Consider the following 16,081-nt stretch of genomic DNA (forward strand, 5'->3'; position numbering starts at 1 on the left):
ACGCGCTATCTCAGAGTCAATATGGGGCTGCGTGAGGGGTGTGGGGGCTGCATGTGGGGGGGAGGGTTTAGGCACGATGGGGGCTGCATGTGGTGGGAGGCTCAGGCAGGAAGGGGAGACTGTGTGTGGGGTGGGGGGTCAGGCAGGATGGGGAGGCTGCATGTGCCCCCCACATCTCCGGCGCTGGGGAAACACGTCTGGGTCTGCACCGTCAGCAGTGGGGTCCCCCGTGGCCGTCGGTCAGTGTCTGGTCGGAGGGAGCAGAGCTGACATGTCCCTTCCCTGCAGGGCTTGGCTGGCCCCATTGGCCCCCCGGGCCCTCCTGGATCCCCTGGGCTCGTGGTGAGTATCACACAGCCGCTGGGCCCGCCCCCTCCGTGCCCCTTGCCCGCCCCCTCCACGCCCCAGGGCCCCTCGCCCGGCCTCTGCACGCCAGGCCTGGGCACACGTCCTGCTCTTACAGGGGCCCCCCAGTGCTGTACAGCCCGGTCTGTCCGTCTGTCTGTCCCAGGGATGGGGCGGGAGCTGGGCTTGAGACCCCCAGTGCCATCCAGAGACCCCTGGAGAATGGCCCCCACCCATGCCCTGGCTCCGGGACCCCCAGCACCTCCCCACGCTCACCCCTCCCATTCTATCCACAGGGGCCGCTGGGTCAGAAGGGCTCCAAGGGGTCGCCGGTGAGTACCCAGGGCAGGGATTGGGGCTCCAGGAGGGGTGGGGAGCAAGGGGGGGGCATCCCCCAGATCAGAGCCAGGAAAGGGTCCCAGGAGACCTGCACCAGACCCCCCCACCCCACAGAGCGGGGAGGGAACCCAGGAGTCCTGGCTCCTGACCCACATAAGGTCTTCCACAGCCAGAGTCCGTTGGTCCCTGGGGGCTGCTGGTGCGAGCCCTGCTCCAGGGGGGCGATGTGGAGGCTGTGGGGGAGGGGAGAGGCTCCAGGGGGGCAATGGGGAGGCTGTGGGGGACACGAGGGGGCTCCAGGGGGGCGATGGGAAGGCTGTGGGGGAGGGGAGGGGGCTCCAGGGGGGCGATGAGGAGGCTGTGGGGGAAGGGAGGAGGCTCCAGGGGGGCAATGAGGAGGCTGTGGGGGAAGGGAGGAGGCTCCAGGGGGGCGATGGGGAGGCTGTGGGGGATGGGAGGGGGCTCCAGGGGGGCGATGGGAAGGCTGTGGGGCACGGGTGGGGGCTCCAGGGGGGCGATGTGGAGGCTGTGGGGGAGGGGAGAGGCTCCAGGGGGGCAATGGGGAGGCTGTGGGGGACGCGAGGGGGCTCCAGGGAGGCGATGGGGAGGCTGTGGGGGACGGGAGGGGGCTCCAGGGGGGCGATGTGGAGGCTGTGGGGGAGGGGAGAGGCTCCAGGGGGGCAATGGGGAGGCTGTGGGGGACACGAGGGGGCTCCAGGGGGGCGATGGGAAGGCTGTGGGGGAGGGGAGGGGGCTCCAGGGGGGCGATGAGGAGGCTGTGGGGGAAGGGAGGGGGCTCCAGGGGGGCGATGGGGAGGCTGTGGGGGACGGGAGGGGGCTCCAGGGGGGCGATGGGGAGGCTGTGGGGGACGGGAGGGGGCTCCAGGGGGGCGATGGGGAGGCTGTGGGGGACGGGAGGGGGCTCCAGGGGGGCGATGGGGAGGCTGTGGGGGAAGGGAGGGGGCTCCAGGGGGGCGATGGGGAGGCTGTGGGGGAGGGGAGGGGGCTCCAGGGGGGCGATGGGGAGGCTGTGGGGGAGGGAGGGGGCTGCAGGGGGCGATGGGAGGCTGTGGGGGAAGGGAGGGGGCTGCAGGGGGGCGATGGGGAGGCTGTGGGGGAGGGGAGGGGGCTGCAGGGGGGCGATGGGGAGGCTGTGGGGGAGGGGGAGGGGGCTCCAGGGGGGCGATGGGGAGGCTGTGGGGGAGGGGAGGGGGCTCCAGGGGGGGCGATGGGGAGGCTGTGGGGGAAGGGAGGAGGCTCCAGGGGGGCGATGGGGAGGCTGTGGGGGAAGGGAGGGGGCTCCAGGGGGGGCGATGGGGAGGCTGTGGGGGAGGGGGAGGGGGCTCCAGGGGGGCGATGGGGAGGCTGTGGGGGAAGGGAGGAGGCTCCAGGGGGGCGATGGGGAGGCTGTGGGGGAGGGGAGGGAGCTCCAGGGGGGCGATGGAAGGCTGTGGGGAAGGGAGGAGGCTCCAGGGTGGGGCGATGGGGAGGCTGTGGGGGAGGGGAGGAGGCTCCAGGGGGGCGATGGGGAGGCTGTGGGGGAGGGGAGGGGGCTCCAGGGGGGCGATGGGAAGGCTGTGGGGGAAGGGAGGAGGCTCCAGGGGGGCGATGGGGAGGCTGTGGGGGAAGGGAGGGGGCTCCAGGGGGGCGATGGGGAGGCTGTGGGGGAAGGGAGGAGGCTCCAGGGGGGCGATGGGGAGGCTGTGGGGGAGGGGAGGGGGCTCCAGGGGGGCGATGGGGAGGCTGTGGGGGAGGGGAGGGAGCTCCAGGGGGGCGATGGGAAGTCTGTGGGGGAAGGGAGGAGGCTCCAGGGGGGCGATGGGGAGGCTGTGGGGGAAGGGAGGGGGCTGCAGGGGGGCGATGGGGAGGCTGTGGAGGAGGGGAGGGGGCTCCAGGGGGGCGATGGGAGGCTGTGGGGGAGGGGAGGGGGCTCCAGGGGGCGATGGGGAGGCTGTGGGGGAAGGGAGGGGGCTGCAGGGGGGCGATGGGGAGGCTGTGGAGGAGGGGAGGGGGCTCCAGGGGGGCAATGGGGAGGCTGTGGGGGAAGGGAGGAGGCTCCAGGGGGGCGATGGGGAGGCTGTGGGGGAAGGGAGGGGGCTCCAGGGGGGCGATGGGGAGGCTGTGGGGGAAGGGAGGAGGCTCCAGGGGGGCGATGGGGAGGCTGTGGGGGAGGGGAGGGGGCTCCAGGGGGGCGATGGGGAGGCTGTGGGGGAAGGGAGGGGGCTGCAGGGGGGCGATGGGGAGGCTGTGGGGGAGGGGAGGGGGCGATGGGGAGGCTGTGGGGGAAGGGAGGAGGCTCCAGGGGGGCGATGGGGAGGCTGTGGGGGAGGGGAGGGGGCTGCAGGGGGGCGATGGGGAGGCTGTGGGGGAAGGGAGGGGGCTGCAGGGGGGCAATGGGAGGCTGGGGGGAAGGGAGGGGGCTCCAGGGGGCGATGGGGAGGCTGTGGGGGAAGGGAGGGGGCTGCAGGGGGGCGATGGGGAGGCTGTGGAGGAGGGGAGGGGGCTCCAGGGGGGCGATGGGGAGGCTGTGGGGGAAGGGAGGGGGGCTCCAGGGGGGCGATGGGGAGGCTGTGGGGGAAGGGAGGGGGGTGCAGGAGTTTCTGGCTGGGCAGCTCCATGCTCTGACCCTTTGCTCTTCCTCTGCAGGGAGCCCTGGGCCCCAGAGGAGACACAGGACCCCCTGGACCCCCAGGGCCACCGGTGAGTGCTGGGGGGCAGCCGGGGGGCCGCCGGGGGCAGTGGGGGCTGGGGGTCAGCAGGGGGTGGAGGCCCCCGAGCCTGGGCACGGGGGTGGGTCAGTGCCCCTGGCTGGGATTCCCTTCCCAGAGCCCCCCGGGGTGCTGCCCCCCCTCACACCCGCGTCTCGCCCCAGGGCCGCCCGGCGGAGCCGCTGGAGCCCCTGCCCATGGAGCGGGTCCGGAAGCGGCGCCGGGAGGCGGAGGGGGAGCAGGGGGACCAGGCGTGGCCCCAGACTACGCGCCCGAGGGGCTGGAGGAGGTGTACGCCTCACTCAGCTCCCTGCGCACCGAGGTCGAGCAGTTGAGATGCCCCCGGGGCACCCCCGAGAGCCCAGCCCGCGTCTGCAAGGAGCTGCAGCTCTGTCACCCCCACTTCCCCGACGGTGAGCCGGGACCCTGGGGGGGTGCTGGGGACCCCGGAGTCCGGGGGAGGGGGTGCTGGAGCCTGGGGGGTGCTGGGAGCCTGGAGTCTGGGGGGCGGGGGTGCCGGGACCCTGGGGGGGTGCTGGGGACCCCAGAGTCCGGGGAGGGGGTGCTGGGAGCCTGGAATCTGGGGGGAGGGTGGGCCCAAGGCCACTGCTGTCTGACGTGGGTGCTGGGGATCGGGGGGCCCAGGCCGGGTCTGGGGGCACCTCTGTGCCATGCCCACGCCAGAGGGTGAGACGGGGCACCCCTCAGGAGTGGGCGTGGGGGGCAGGCCGGGCGTTCAGAGGGGACCAGCCCGGGGGAAGGCCCCTGTGGCTGCCCCCCAACCTCTCCCTTCCTCCAGGCGAGTACTGGATCGACCCCAACCAGGGCTGCACTCGAGACGCCTTCAAGGTTTTCTGCAACTTCACGGCAGGCGGGGAGACCTGCCTGTTCCCAGACAAGAGATTCGAGAGTGTGAGTGGGGGGGGGCAGGGCTGGGATACTGGGGCTGGGGGTCGGGAAGTGAGGGGCACCGGCAGAGCTGCGGGTGGGGGGCAGGGCTGGGATACCGGGGCTGGGGGTCGGGAGTGAGGGGCACCGGCAGAGCTGCGGGTGGGGGGCAGGGCTGGGATACCGGGGCTGGGGTCGGGAGTGAGGGGCACCAGCAGAGCTGCGGGTGGGGGGCAGGGCTGGGATACCGGGGCTGGGGGTCGGGAGTGAGGGGCACCGGCAGAGCTGCGGGTGGGGGGCAGGGCTGGGATACCGGGGCTGGGGGTCGGGAGTGAGGGGGCACCAGCAGAGCTGCGGGTGGGGGGCAGGGCTGGGATAAGGGGGCTGGGGGTCGGGAGTGAGGGGCACCAGCAGAGCTGTCCCCTCTCGCCCCCCCAGGTCCGACTGGCTGCCTGGAGCAAGGAGAAGCCGGGGAGCTGGTTCAGCACCTTCCGGAGGGGCAGGACGGTAGGGCGGGGCTGGGTCTGGCATACGGAGAGGGGGGGGGCGCCGGCGGGGGGGGCCGGAGGGGATGGGGCGGCGGGAGCCGGGGGGCAGTGCCGGGGAGCCGGGGGGCGGGGCCGGGGGCCGGGCCTGGCGTACCCGGGAGGGGGGCGGGGGGGCCGGAGGGGATGGGGCGGGGGGAGACGGGGGGCAGTAGCGGGGAGACGGGGGGCGGGGCCGAGGGCCGGGCCTGGGCGTACCTGGGAGGGGGGCGGGGGAGATGGGGGGCAGTGCCGGGGAGCCGGGGGGCGGGGCCGGGGGCCGGGCCTGGCGTACCCGGGAGGGGGGCGGGGGAGACGGGAGGCAGTGCCGGGGAGCCGGGGGGGCGGTGCCGGGGGGGCCGGGCCTGGCGTACCTGGGAGGGGGGTGGGGGAGCCGGGGGGCAGTGCCGGGGAGCCGGGGGGCGGTGCCGGGGGGCCGGGCCTGGCGTACCCGGGAGGGGGGGGGGGGCCGGAGGGGGATGGGGCGGGGGGAGACGGGGGGCAGTGCCGGGGAGCCGGGGGGCGGGGCCGGGGAGACGGGGGGCGAGGCCGGGGGCCGGGCCTGGCGTACCTGGGAGGGGGGCGGGGGAGCCGGGGGGCAGTGCCGGGGAGACGGGGGGCGAGGCCGGGGGCCGGCCTGGCGTACCTGGGAGGGGGGCGGGGAGCCGGGGGGCAGTGCCGGGGAGCCGGGGGGCGGGGCCGGGGGGCCGGGCCTGGCGTACCCGGGAGGGGGGCGGGGGGAGCCGGGGGGCAGTGCCGGGGAGCCGGGGGGCGGTGCCGGGGAGCCGGGGGGCGGTGCCGGGGAGCCGGGGGGCGGGGCCGGGGGCCGGGCCTGGCGTACCTGGGAGGGGGGCGGGGGAGCCGGGGGGCAGTGCCGGGAGCCGGGGGGCGGGGCCGGGGAGCCGGGCCGGGGGCCCCCGACTCAGGCCGCCTGCCCGGTGCCGCCCCCCAGTTCTCCTACGTGGACGCGGAGGGGAACCCGCTGGGCGTGACCCAACTGACCTTCCTGCGGCTGCTGAGCGCCCGCGCCCGCCAGACCTTCACGCTGAGCTGCCAGGACGCGGCCGCCTGGTACCACGCCGGGGCCGCCAGCTACGCCCGGGCCCTGCGCCTCCGGGGCGCCGACGGGCAGGAGATGGGGCACAACCGCACCGCCAGCCCCGTCCTCGCCCTGCACGACGGCTGCCAGGTGAGCCGGGCCCGGCCCTCCCGCCCGTCCCCCAGCTCCCGCCCCCGCCTGCCCCACAGCCCCCGCCTGCCCCACAGCCCCCGCCTGCCCCACAGCCCCCGGCCCCCAGCTCCCAGCCCCCGCCCCCTGCCCCCCACAGCCACCGGCCCCCAGCTCCCGCCCCCACCTGCCCCACAGCCCCCGGCCCCGCCTGCCCCACAGCTCCCGCCCCCGCCTGCCCCACAGCCCCGGCCCACAGCTCCCGCCCCCGCCTGCCCCACAGCCCCCGGCCCACAGCTCCCGCCCCCGCCTGCCCCACAGCCACCGGCCCCCAGCTCCCGCCCCCCGCCTGCCCCACAGCCCCCGGCCCACAGCTCCCGCCCCCCGCCTGCCCCACAGCCCCCGGCCCCCAGCCTCCCGCCCCCGCCTGCCCCACAGCCCCCGGCCCACAGCTCCCGCCCCCGCCTGCCCCACAGCTCCCGGACCACAGCTCCCGCCCCCGCCTGCCCCACAGCCCCCGGCCCACTGCTCCCGCCCCCGCCTGCCCCACAGCTCCCAGCCCACTGCTCCGGTCTGCCCCACAGCCCCCGGCCCACTGCTCCCCCGCCCCCGCCTGCCCCACAGCCCCCGGCTCACTGCTCCCGCCCCCGCCTGCCCCACAGCCCCCGGCCCACTGCTCCCGCCCCCGCCTGCCCCACAGCCCCCGGCCCACAGCTCCCGCCCCGCCTGCCCCACAGCCCCCGGCCCACAGCTCCCGCCCCGCCTGCCCCACAGCTCCCGGCCCACTGCTCCCGCCCCCGCCTGCCCCCGGCCCACAGCTCCCGACCCCGCCTGCCCCACAGCCCCCGGCCCACAGCTCCCGACCCCGCCTGCCCCACAGCCCCCGGCCCACTGCTCCCACCCCCGCCTGCCCCACAGCCCCGGCCCCTAGCTCCCGCCCCCGCCTGCCCCACAGCCACCGGCCCCCAGCTCCCGCCCCCCGCCTGCCCCACAGCCCCCGGCCCACAGCTCCCGCCCCCGCCTGCCCCACAGCTCCCGGACCACAGCTCCCGCCCCGCCTGCCCCACAGCCCCCGGCCCACTGCTCCCGCCCCCGCCTGCCCACAGCTCCCAGCCCACTGCTCGGTCTGCCCCACAGCCCCCGGCCACTGCTCCCGCCCCCGCCTGCCCCACAGGCCCCCGGCTCACTGCTCCCGCCCCCGCCTGCCCCACAGCCCCCGGCCCACAGCTCCCGCCCCCGCCTGCCCCACAGCTCCCGGCCCACTGCTCCCGCCCCCGCCTGCCCCCCGGCCCACAGCTCCCGACCCCGCCTGCCCCACAGCCCCCGGCCCACAGCTCCCCGACCCCGCCTGCCCCACAGCCCCCGGCCCACTGCTCCCACCCCCGCCTGCCCCACAGCCCCCGGCCCCTAGCTCCCGCCCCCGCCTGCCCCACAGCCACCGGCCCCCAGCTCCCCGCCCCCGCCTGCCCCACAGCCCCCGGCCCACAGCTCCCGCCCCCGCCTGCCCCACAGCTCCCGGACCACAGCTCCCGCCCCCGCCTGCCCCACAGCCCCCGGCCCACTGCTCCCGCCCCCCGCCTGCCCCACAGCTCCCAGCCCACTGCTCCGGTCTGCCCCACAGCCCCCGGCCCACTGCCTCCCGCCCCCGCCTGCCCCACAGCCCCCGGCTCACTGCTCCCGCCCCCGCCTGCCCCACAGCCCCCGGCCCACAGCTCCCGCCCCCGCCTGCCCCACAGCTCCCGGCCCACTGCTCCCGCCCCCGCCTGCCCCCCGGCCCACAGCTCCCGACCCCGCCTGCCCCACAGCCCCCGGCCCACAGCTCCCGCCCCCGCCTGCCCCACAGCCCCCGGCCCACAGCTCCCGCCCCCGCCTGCCCCACAGCCACCGGCCCCCAGCTCCCGCCCCCCCGCCTGCCCCACAGCCCCCGGCCCACAGCTCCCGCCCCCCGCCTGCCCCACAGCCCCCGGCCCCCAGCTCCCGCCCCCGCCTGCCCCACAGCCCCCGGCCCACAGCTCCCGCCCCCGCCTGCCCCACAGCTCCCGGACCACAGCTCCCGCCCCCGCCTGCCCCACAGCCCCCGGCCCACTGCTCCCGCCCCCCGCCTGCCCCACAGCTCCCAGCCCACTGCTCCGGTCTGCCCACAGCCCCCCGGCCCACTGCTCCCGCCCCCGCCTGCCCCACAGCCCCCGGCTCACTGCTCCCGCCCCCGCCTGCCCCACAGCCCCCGGCCCACTGCTCCCGCCCCCGCCTGCCCCACAGCCCCCGGCCCACAGCTCCCGCCCCCAGCCTGCCCCACAGCCCCCGGCCCACAGCTCCGCCCCCGCCTGCCCCACAGCTCCCGGCCCACTGCTCCCGCCCCCGCCTGCCCCCCGGCCCACAGCTCCCGACCCCGCCTGCCCCACAGCCCCCGGCCCACAGCTCCCGACCCCGCCTGCCCCACAGCCCCCGGCCCACTGCTCCCACCCCCGCCTGCCCCACAGCCCCCGGCCCCTAGCTCCCGCCCCCGCCTGCCCCACAGCCACCGGCCCCCAGCTCCCGCCCCCGCCTGCCCCACAGCCCCCCGGCCCACAGCTCCCGCCCCCGCCTGCCCCACAGCTCCCGGACCACAGCTCCCGCCCCCGCCTGCCCCACAGCCCCCGGCCCACTGCTCCCGCCCCCCGCCTGCCCCACAGCTCCCAGCCCACTGCTCCGGTCTGCCCCACAGCCCCCGGCCCCACTGCTCCCGCCCCCGCCTGCCCCACAGCCCCCGGCTCACTGCTCCCGCCCCCGCCTGCCCCACAGCCCCCGGCCCACAGCTCCCGCCCCCAGCCTGCCCCACAGCTCCCGGCCCACTGCTCCCGCCCCCGCCTGCCCCCCGGCCCACAGCTCCCGACCCCGCCTGCCCCACAGCCCCCGGCCCACAGCTCCCGACCCCGCCTGCCCCACAGCCCCCGGCCCACTGCTCCCACCCCCGCCTGCCCCACAGCCCCCGGCCCCTAGCTCCCGCCCCCACCTGCCCCACAGCCCCCGGCCCGCAGCTCCCGCCCCCCGCCTGCCCCACAGCCCCCGGCCCACAGCTCCCGCCCCCGCCTGCCCCACAGCTCCCGGACCACAGCTCCCGCCCCCGCCTGCCCCACAGCTCCCGGACCACAGCTCCCGCCCCCACCTGCCCCACAGCCCCCGGCCCACAGCTCCCGCCCCCGCCTGCCTCACAGCCCCCTGCCCACAGCTCCCGCCCCCGCCTGCCCCACAGCCCCCGGCCCACAGCTCCCGCCCCCGCCTGCCCACAGCCCCCGGCCCACAGCTCCCGCCCCCGCCTGCCCCACAGCTCCCAGACCACAGCTCCCGCCCCCGCCTGCCCCACAGCCCCCGGCTCACTGCTCCCGCCCCCGCCTGCCCCACAGCCCCCGGCCCACAGCTCCCGCCCCCCCCCTGCCCCACAGCTCCCAGACCACAGCTCCCGCCCCCCGCCTGCCCCACAGCCCCCGGCTCACTGCTCCCCGCCCCCGCCTGCCCCACAGCCCCCGGCCCACAGCTCCCGCCCCCGCCTGCCCCACAGCTCCCAGACCACAGCTCCCGCCCCCGCCTGCCCCACAGCCCCCGGCTCACTGCTCCCGCCCCCGCCTGCCCCACAGCCCCCGGCCCACAGCTCCCGCCCCCGCCTGCCCCACAGCCCCCGGCCCACAGCTCCCGCCCCCGCCTGCCCCACAGCCCCCGGTCCACTGCTCCCGCCCCCGCCTGCCCCACAGCTCCCGGCCACTGCTCCCGCCCCCCACCTGCCCCACAGCCCCCGGCCCACTGCTCCCGCCCCCACCTGCCCCACAGCTCCCGGCCCACTGCTCCCGCCCCCACCTGCCCCACAGCCCCCGGCCCACAGCTCCCGCCCCCGCCTGCCCCACAGCCCCCGGCCCACAGCTCCCGCCCCCGCCTGCCCCACAGCTCCCGCCCCGCCCTGCCCCCACAGCCCCCTGCCCACAGCTCCCGCCCCCGCCTGCCCCACAGCCCCGGCCCACAGCTCCCGCCCCCCGCCTGCCCCACAGCTCCCGGACCACAGCTCCCGCCCCCGCCTGCCCCACAGCCCCCCGGCCCACTGCTCCCGCCCCCGCCTGCCCCACAGCTCCCAGCCCACTGCTCCGGTCTGCCCCACAGCCCCCGGCCCACTGCTCCCGCCCCCGCCTGCCCCACAGCTCCCGGCCCACTGCTCCCGCCCCCGCCTGCCCCACAGCCCCCGGCCCACAGCTCCCGCCTCCGCCTGCCCCACAGCTCCCGGTCCACTGCTCCCGCCCCCGCCTGCCCCACAGCTCCCGGCCCACTGCTCCCGCCCCCACCTGCCCCACAGCCCCCGGCCCACAGCTCCCGCCCCCGCCTGCCCCACAGCTCCCGCCCCCGCCTGCCCCACAGCTCCCGCCCCGCCTGCCCCACAGCCCCCTGCCCACAGCTCCCGCCCCCGCCTGCCCCACAGCCCCCGGCCCACAGCTCCCGCCCCCGCCTGCCCCACAGCTCCCGGACCACAGCTCCCGCCCCCACGCCTGCCCCACAGCCCCCGGCCCACTGCTCCCGCCCCCGCCTGCCCCACAGCTCCCAGCCCACTGCTCCGGTCTGCCCCACAGCCCCCGGCCCACTGCTCCCGCCCCCGCCTGCCCCCCGGCCCACAGCTCCCGACCCCGCCTCCCCACAGCCCCCGGCCCACAGCTCCCGACCCCGCCTGCCCCACAGCCCCCGGCCCACAGCTCCCGACCCCACCTGCCCCACAGCCCCCGGCCCACTGCTCCCACCCCCGCCTGCCCCACAGCCCCCGGCCCCTAGCTCCCGCCCCCACCTGCCCCACAGCCCCCGGCCCGCAGCTCCCGCCCCCACCTGCCCCACAGCCCCCGGCCCGCAGCTCCCGCCCCCGCCTGCCCCACAGCTCCCGGACCACAGCTCCCGCCCCCGCCTGCCCCACAGCTCCCGGACCACAGCTCCCGCCCCCACCTGCCCCACAGCCCCCGGCCCACAGCTCCCGCCCCCGCCTGCCCCACAGCCCCCGGCCCACAGCTCCCGCCCCCGCCTGCCCACAGCTCCCGGCCCACTGCTCCCGCCCCCGCCTGCCCCACAGCTCCCGGCCCACTGCTCCCGCCCCCGCCTGCCCCACAGCCCCCGGCCCACAGCTCCCGACCCCGCCTGCCCCACAGCCCCCCGGCCCACAGCTCCGACCCCGCCTGCCCCACAGCCCCCGGCCCACTGCTCCCACCCCCGCCTGCCCCACAGCCCCCGGCCCACTGCTCCCGCCCCCGCCTGCCCCACAGCTCCAGTCTGCCCCACAGCTCCCGCCCCCCGCCTGCCCCACAGCTCCCGCCCCCGCCTGCCCCACAGCTCCAGTCTGCCCCACAGCTCCCGCCCCCGCCTGCCCCACAGCTCCCGCCCCCCGCCTGCCCCACAGCTCCAGTCTGCCCCACAGCTCCCGCCCCCTGCCTGCCCCACAGCTCCAGTCTGCCCCACAGCTCCCGCCCCCGCCTGCCCCACAGCCCCCGGCCCACTGCTCCCGCCCCCACCTGCCCCACAGCTCCCGCCCCCGCCTGCCCCACAGCTCCCAGCCCACTGCCCCCGCCTGCCCCACAGCTTCCCGGCCAACAGCTCCCGGTCTGCCCCACAGCTCCCGCCCCCGCCTGCCCCACAGCTCCCGCCCCCGCCTGCCCCACAGCTCCTGGCCCACAGCTCTGATCTGCCCCATAGCTCCCGCCCCACAGCTCCAGTCTGCCCCACAGCTCCCGCCCCCGCCTGCCCCACAGCCCCCGGCCCACTGCTCCCGCCCCCACCTGCCCCACAGCTCCCGCCCCCGCCTGCCCCACAGCTCCCAGCCCACTGCTCCGGTCTGCCCCACAGCTCCCGCCCCTGCCTGCCCCACAGCTCCCGGCCAACAGCTCCGGTCTGCCCCACAGCTCCCGCCCCCGCCTGCCCCACAGCTCCCAGCCCACTGCTCCGGTCTGCCCCACAGCTCCCGCCCCCGCCTGCCCCACAGCTCCCGGCCAACAGCTCCGGTCTGCCCCACAGCTCCCGCCCCCCGCCTGCCCCACAGCTCCCGGCCCACAGCTCTGATCTGCCCCATAGCTCCCGCCCCCACAGCTCCTGTCTGCCCCACAGCTCCCACCCAACAGCTCCTGTCACAGACTCACAGGTCTTGCTACTCTTGGCCCCATGCGGTCCGTGGGGGGAACCCCCTTCAGTGTGACAGCCCTTCTTGGGGGTCCTCTCTCTCTCGGGGTTCAGCCCTCCCACCTCCTGGAGCCGCACCGCTCGGCGCCTCAGCCCGCCTGTCTCTGCTGTGGGCCCTCAGGGAGTCCCCTCGCTCTGGGTCCCCGGGGCCTCCACCCCCCGAAGGGGATGATGCACTCTGAGATAGCGCGTGAGCGACTCTCGGCCAGCGTAAGGCAGGAGGGTTTAGTGAGCATCTGAACCCAGCACCGGAAACTCTCCGGCCTCAGGCCTGGCCTCCTCAGCCCAGCACATCCCAGCCTCCCCTGCACCCAGGGGGGCTCTGCCTGCCCCCTCCCTCCAGCCCCGAGCCCCCCTGCTTCCCAGCGGGGCCGGCCCCAAGCCCCCCCCATCCATTGTCCTCTCTCCCAGGGAACAGGGCCGTGAACAGGGTCGTCTGGCTGGAACCCGGGTCCCGGGGTCCTCGCAGCCCATTGTTTCCCCACCGGTGGCTCCTGAGTTGGGCCTCCGGGTCACCAGGCCATTGGCCGGGGTCCCACCTTCCCTCGCGGGGCCTCTGGAACAACCAGCTCCCTCTGCTGTCCGTCCCCTCGTTCAACCGGTAACCCCAGGGAAACTGAGTCGCAGCCCCCTGCATGCAACCATAGGAAAACCAAGGGAAAAAAAACCCCACAGGAAACAAGGAAACCAGGAATCTCCCCCACTTCGTCACAGCTCCCGTCCCACAGCCCCGCCCCACAGCTCCTGCCCCGCCTGCCCCACAGCACCAGGGTGCCCATCTATGGCCTGCATGATGGCTGCCAGGTGAGCTGGGCCCCCACGCCACAGCTCCTGCCCCAGAGATCCCGCCCCACAGCCCGGCCCCACAGCTCCTGACCCCAGCCTGCCCCACAGCCCCGCGGCACCTGTCCACACCCTGCGCGACAGCTGCCAAGTGAGCTGAGTACGGCCCCCCCCGCCGCATAGATCCTGCCCCCGTCCCACAGCTCCCACCCCCTGCCTTCCCCTCAGCTCCCGCCCCAAAGTCCAGCCCCACAACTCCCACCCTGCTGTTCCTGCCCCATAGCTTCTCCAGGTCTGCCAGGAACTGGCTCAAGCCCGGCCGTGCCATTCCCGTGGGGGGGCCTCTCCAGCCTGGGCCCGGGGACTCCTGCACCCCCACCCATGGAGCCAGGCCTCACACTGGGACTGCTCTCAAGGGGCCGCAGTAATTTTTGGATGGTCCCAGTGGCCACGGCTATGGGGCAGCCCCCACTGCCCCATAGCCCTGGGGCAAGGCTGCCCTGTCCCTGAGCTGCAGGCTCCTCCTCCTGGCTGCTGGCCCCTCCCCCAGGGCAAGGCGGCCCCTCCCCCGGGCTGCTGGCTCCTCCCCCAGGGCAAGGCCGCCCCTCCCCCGGGCTGTGGCCCCTGCCCAGCCCTGACACTGCCCGTCTCCCCGCAGCTGCGCCGGGGCCAGGCGCGCACGGTGCTGGAGGTGAGATCGTCCCGCCTGGAGCAGCTGCCCCTGGCCGACGTGGCTGTCCTGGACTTCGGAGGCGCCAACCAGAAATTCGGCTTCGAGCTGGGCCCCGTCTGCTTCATGGGCTGAGGGGGCCGCGTGGAGCCCCCCAGGGACACTCCCGGGCCAGGCTGCCTGCCACTGGGCAGAGATCCCTGGGGACCTGCTCCGGACTGCCGGGGGGGCGGCTCCCAGGGCTACGCTGCCCCCCCACAGGTGCCCCTTCCTCACTGTCCCCAGGGCGCACTCAGGACTCTGCCGCTGGCCCCCCAGCCCGAGCCCAGGGAGCCCCGCGGGATACCCAGCCCTATTAACGCTGCAGGCCCCCCCAGGGCCGGTGCTGTGGGGCAAGCGGGCGGGTGCCCCTCTGTGGCCTGAACAGGGAGCAGGGCACGGACTGACCCCCCCGTGGCACCGTGATACCCCCAGGAGCCTCTGTTAGCAACGCACTGGACATGTCTCTAGCCCAGCAGCCCCCCCACAATGTCCAGCTGGGGCAGGACGGCCCTGGGGGCAAAGCAGCCCCCCCCCGGACTCCATGACACCCAGGCAAGGGGCCCGATTGGGGGATCCAGGCCCTGCCCCACTGAACAGACCAGCGCCGGGCCCCCCAGCGCCCCTGCAGGAAGCTGCCGAAGAGCGTCCTTCCGTCCGTCCGTCCGGTGTCTCCCAGGGCTGGGTGGGGCCGAGAGCTGGCGCCCCCTGAGACACCTGTAACTCAGGGGGGAGCTCGGGACACCCCCCGACCCCCACCTCCTGCCGGGCTCCTTCCCCCATGGGGGAGTCGATCCTGGCCCCTCGGCCAAAGGGTGAAGCTGCAGCCCCCGGAGCCAGACACCAAGGACCCACCCCAACAACCCCCCGGCTGGCAGCGGGGTGCGTCATGGGGGCAAGTATCCAGCCCCCCCCCCCACAAGACACCTCGGGGTTGAATCCGAGGGCAGCGCTGGGGGACGAGAGACCCAGACCTCACCCCTGCCCCGCTCGCCGGGCCCCCACGTCTGTTCTTGGCAGCGCGGAAACTGTACGATAAACCAACCTGTATGAAAGCGCAGCGCCCGGCGCCTCTCTGCCCCGAGCCCCCCTGCGCCCCAGGCCTGCCCCACGCCTCTGAACCCCCCGAACCCCCCACCACTGCCCTGCACCTCTGTACCCCCTCCGCCCCAGGCCTGCCCCACGCCTCTGAGCCCCCGAACCCCCACCACTGCCCCGCACCTCTGTACCCCTTCTGCCCCAGGCCTGCCCACGCCTCTGAGCCCCTGAACCTCCTGCCCCCTCATGTCTCCCCAGAACTCACCCAGTGCCCTGTGCCGTTGTCACAGACTCACAGATCGTGCCCACTCTTGGCCCCGTGCGGTCCGTGGGGGAACCCCCTTAAGTGTGACAGCCCTTCTTGGGGGTCCTCCCTCTCTCAGGGTTCAGCCCTCCCACCTCCTGGAGCCGCACCGCTTGGAGACTCAGCCCACCTGTCTCTGCCATTGGGCCTGTGATGAAGTGGGACTGTTCTTAATGTTTCCTCTGAATAGTGTGGGGGTGCCTCAGTTTCCCCTATGCCTCTCTGCTCCCCCACCGCCAGTTCATGCTTCTGCTGCTTCTGGAGCTCTTTCTCAGGCTCTCACTGTCCTCTTGCTCTCTCAGACTCAGCTCCAATCCCGTCTGTCTCCGATCCCCTGATGGGGAACCTGCGTCTGGTCGGGGACAGGAGTCTTGGGGATGCCTGGCTCCCACTCCAGCTGCTCCCAGATCCTGCTATAGCCCCATTGGGGTCAGGAATCTGTCCCTTAGAGCGGTCATCCTCCTCCAGCTGCACGATGAACTGTGCCTTGGTGAACTTTCCAATGCGCAACCCTCTCTTTCTGCACAGGGTTACAATGTCCTTCTTAAGGAGACGGTGACAGGCCGTCACTCCGCTCTTCCCAAGGTGTTGTGGACTCACAGGCCTGTGTGCTCTCAGCTCCCCACGGTTTCCAGGGAGAACCCCTCGTCTGCCAGCCCTTCTCGAGGTCACCCCCTCTTTGCCAGGGTCGAGCTGCAGACTCGTCCGCCCCTGGGACCGCTCGCTGCAATCCCCCGGGGGACCCTGTGACTGCAAAAGTCCTTCTCTCTGGTCACACACTCCCAGGGGTTAACCACCCCCTGAAACCGTCTCTCTCCGAATCTTCAGCACGGCTGGTCCCCGTCAATTCCCCTTCATTTTACTGCTCCCCAGTCACTTACTGCAGGAAGCGCCATCCATGGGGTTCAGTACATCCCACCCCTGCCACCAGTTGTCACGGCGTCCCTGGGCGATGCTCTGGAACTGCTCCCCATGAAGCCAGGCAGGACTCTGGGGAAGTCTCCTTCTGTGAGCAGCCTGTCTGCAGGACACACAGCTCACCCGGCTTCCACCTTCCTGGGTCTGACCTCGGAGCATTCAGCCTCCTCTGCCCCTCCGTGCGCT

At 75.8% G+C, this 16,081-nt stretch overlaps 1 protein-coding gene across 1 annotated transcript in view; it reads left to right on the forward strand.

Annotated features, from left to right (window-relative positions):
• The window catches only part of LOC140901076 (collagen alpha-3(V) chain-like), a 19,173-nt gene extending 5,348 nt beyond the window's left edge, over positions 1 to 13,825 (forward strand). Inside the window, 9 exon segments of the mRNA XM_073319232.1 lie at positions 289 to 342; positions 642 to 677; positions 3,331 to 3,384; positions 3,557 to 3,644; positions 3,647 to 3,805; positions 4,192 to 4,304; positions 4,719 to 4,787; positions 5,757 to 5,993; positions 13,585 to 13,825. Of these exon segments, the coding sequence (XP_073175333.1) occupies positions 289 to 342; positions 642 to 677; positions 3,331 to 3,384; positions 3,557 to 3,644; positions 3,647 to 3,805; positions 4,192 to 4,304; positions 4,719 to 4,787; positions 5,757 to 5,993; positions 13,585 to 13,731 (957 nt within the window). The 3' untranslated portion in view covers positions 13,732 to 13,825.
• Positions 13,826 to 16,081: the final 2,256 nt, after the last annotated feature.

The sequence above is a fragment of the Lepidochelys kempii genome, chromosome 20 (assembly GCF_965140265.1).
Source record: "Lepidochelys kempii isolate rLepKem1 chromosome 20, rLepKem1.hap2, whole genome shotgun sequence".
Lineage (NCBI taxonomy): Eukaryota > Metazoa > Chordata > Testudines > Cheloniidae > Lepidochelys > Lepidochelys kempii.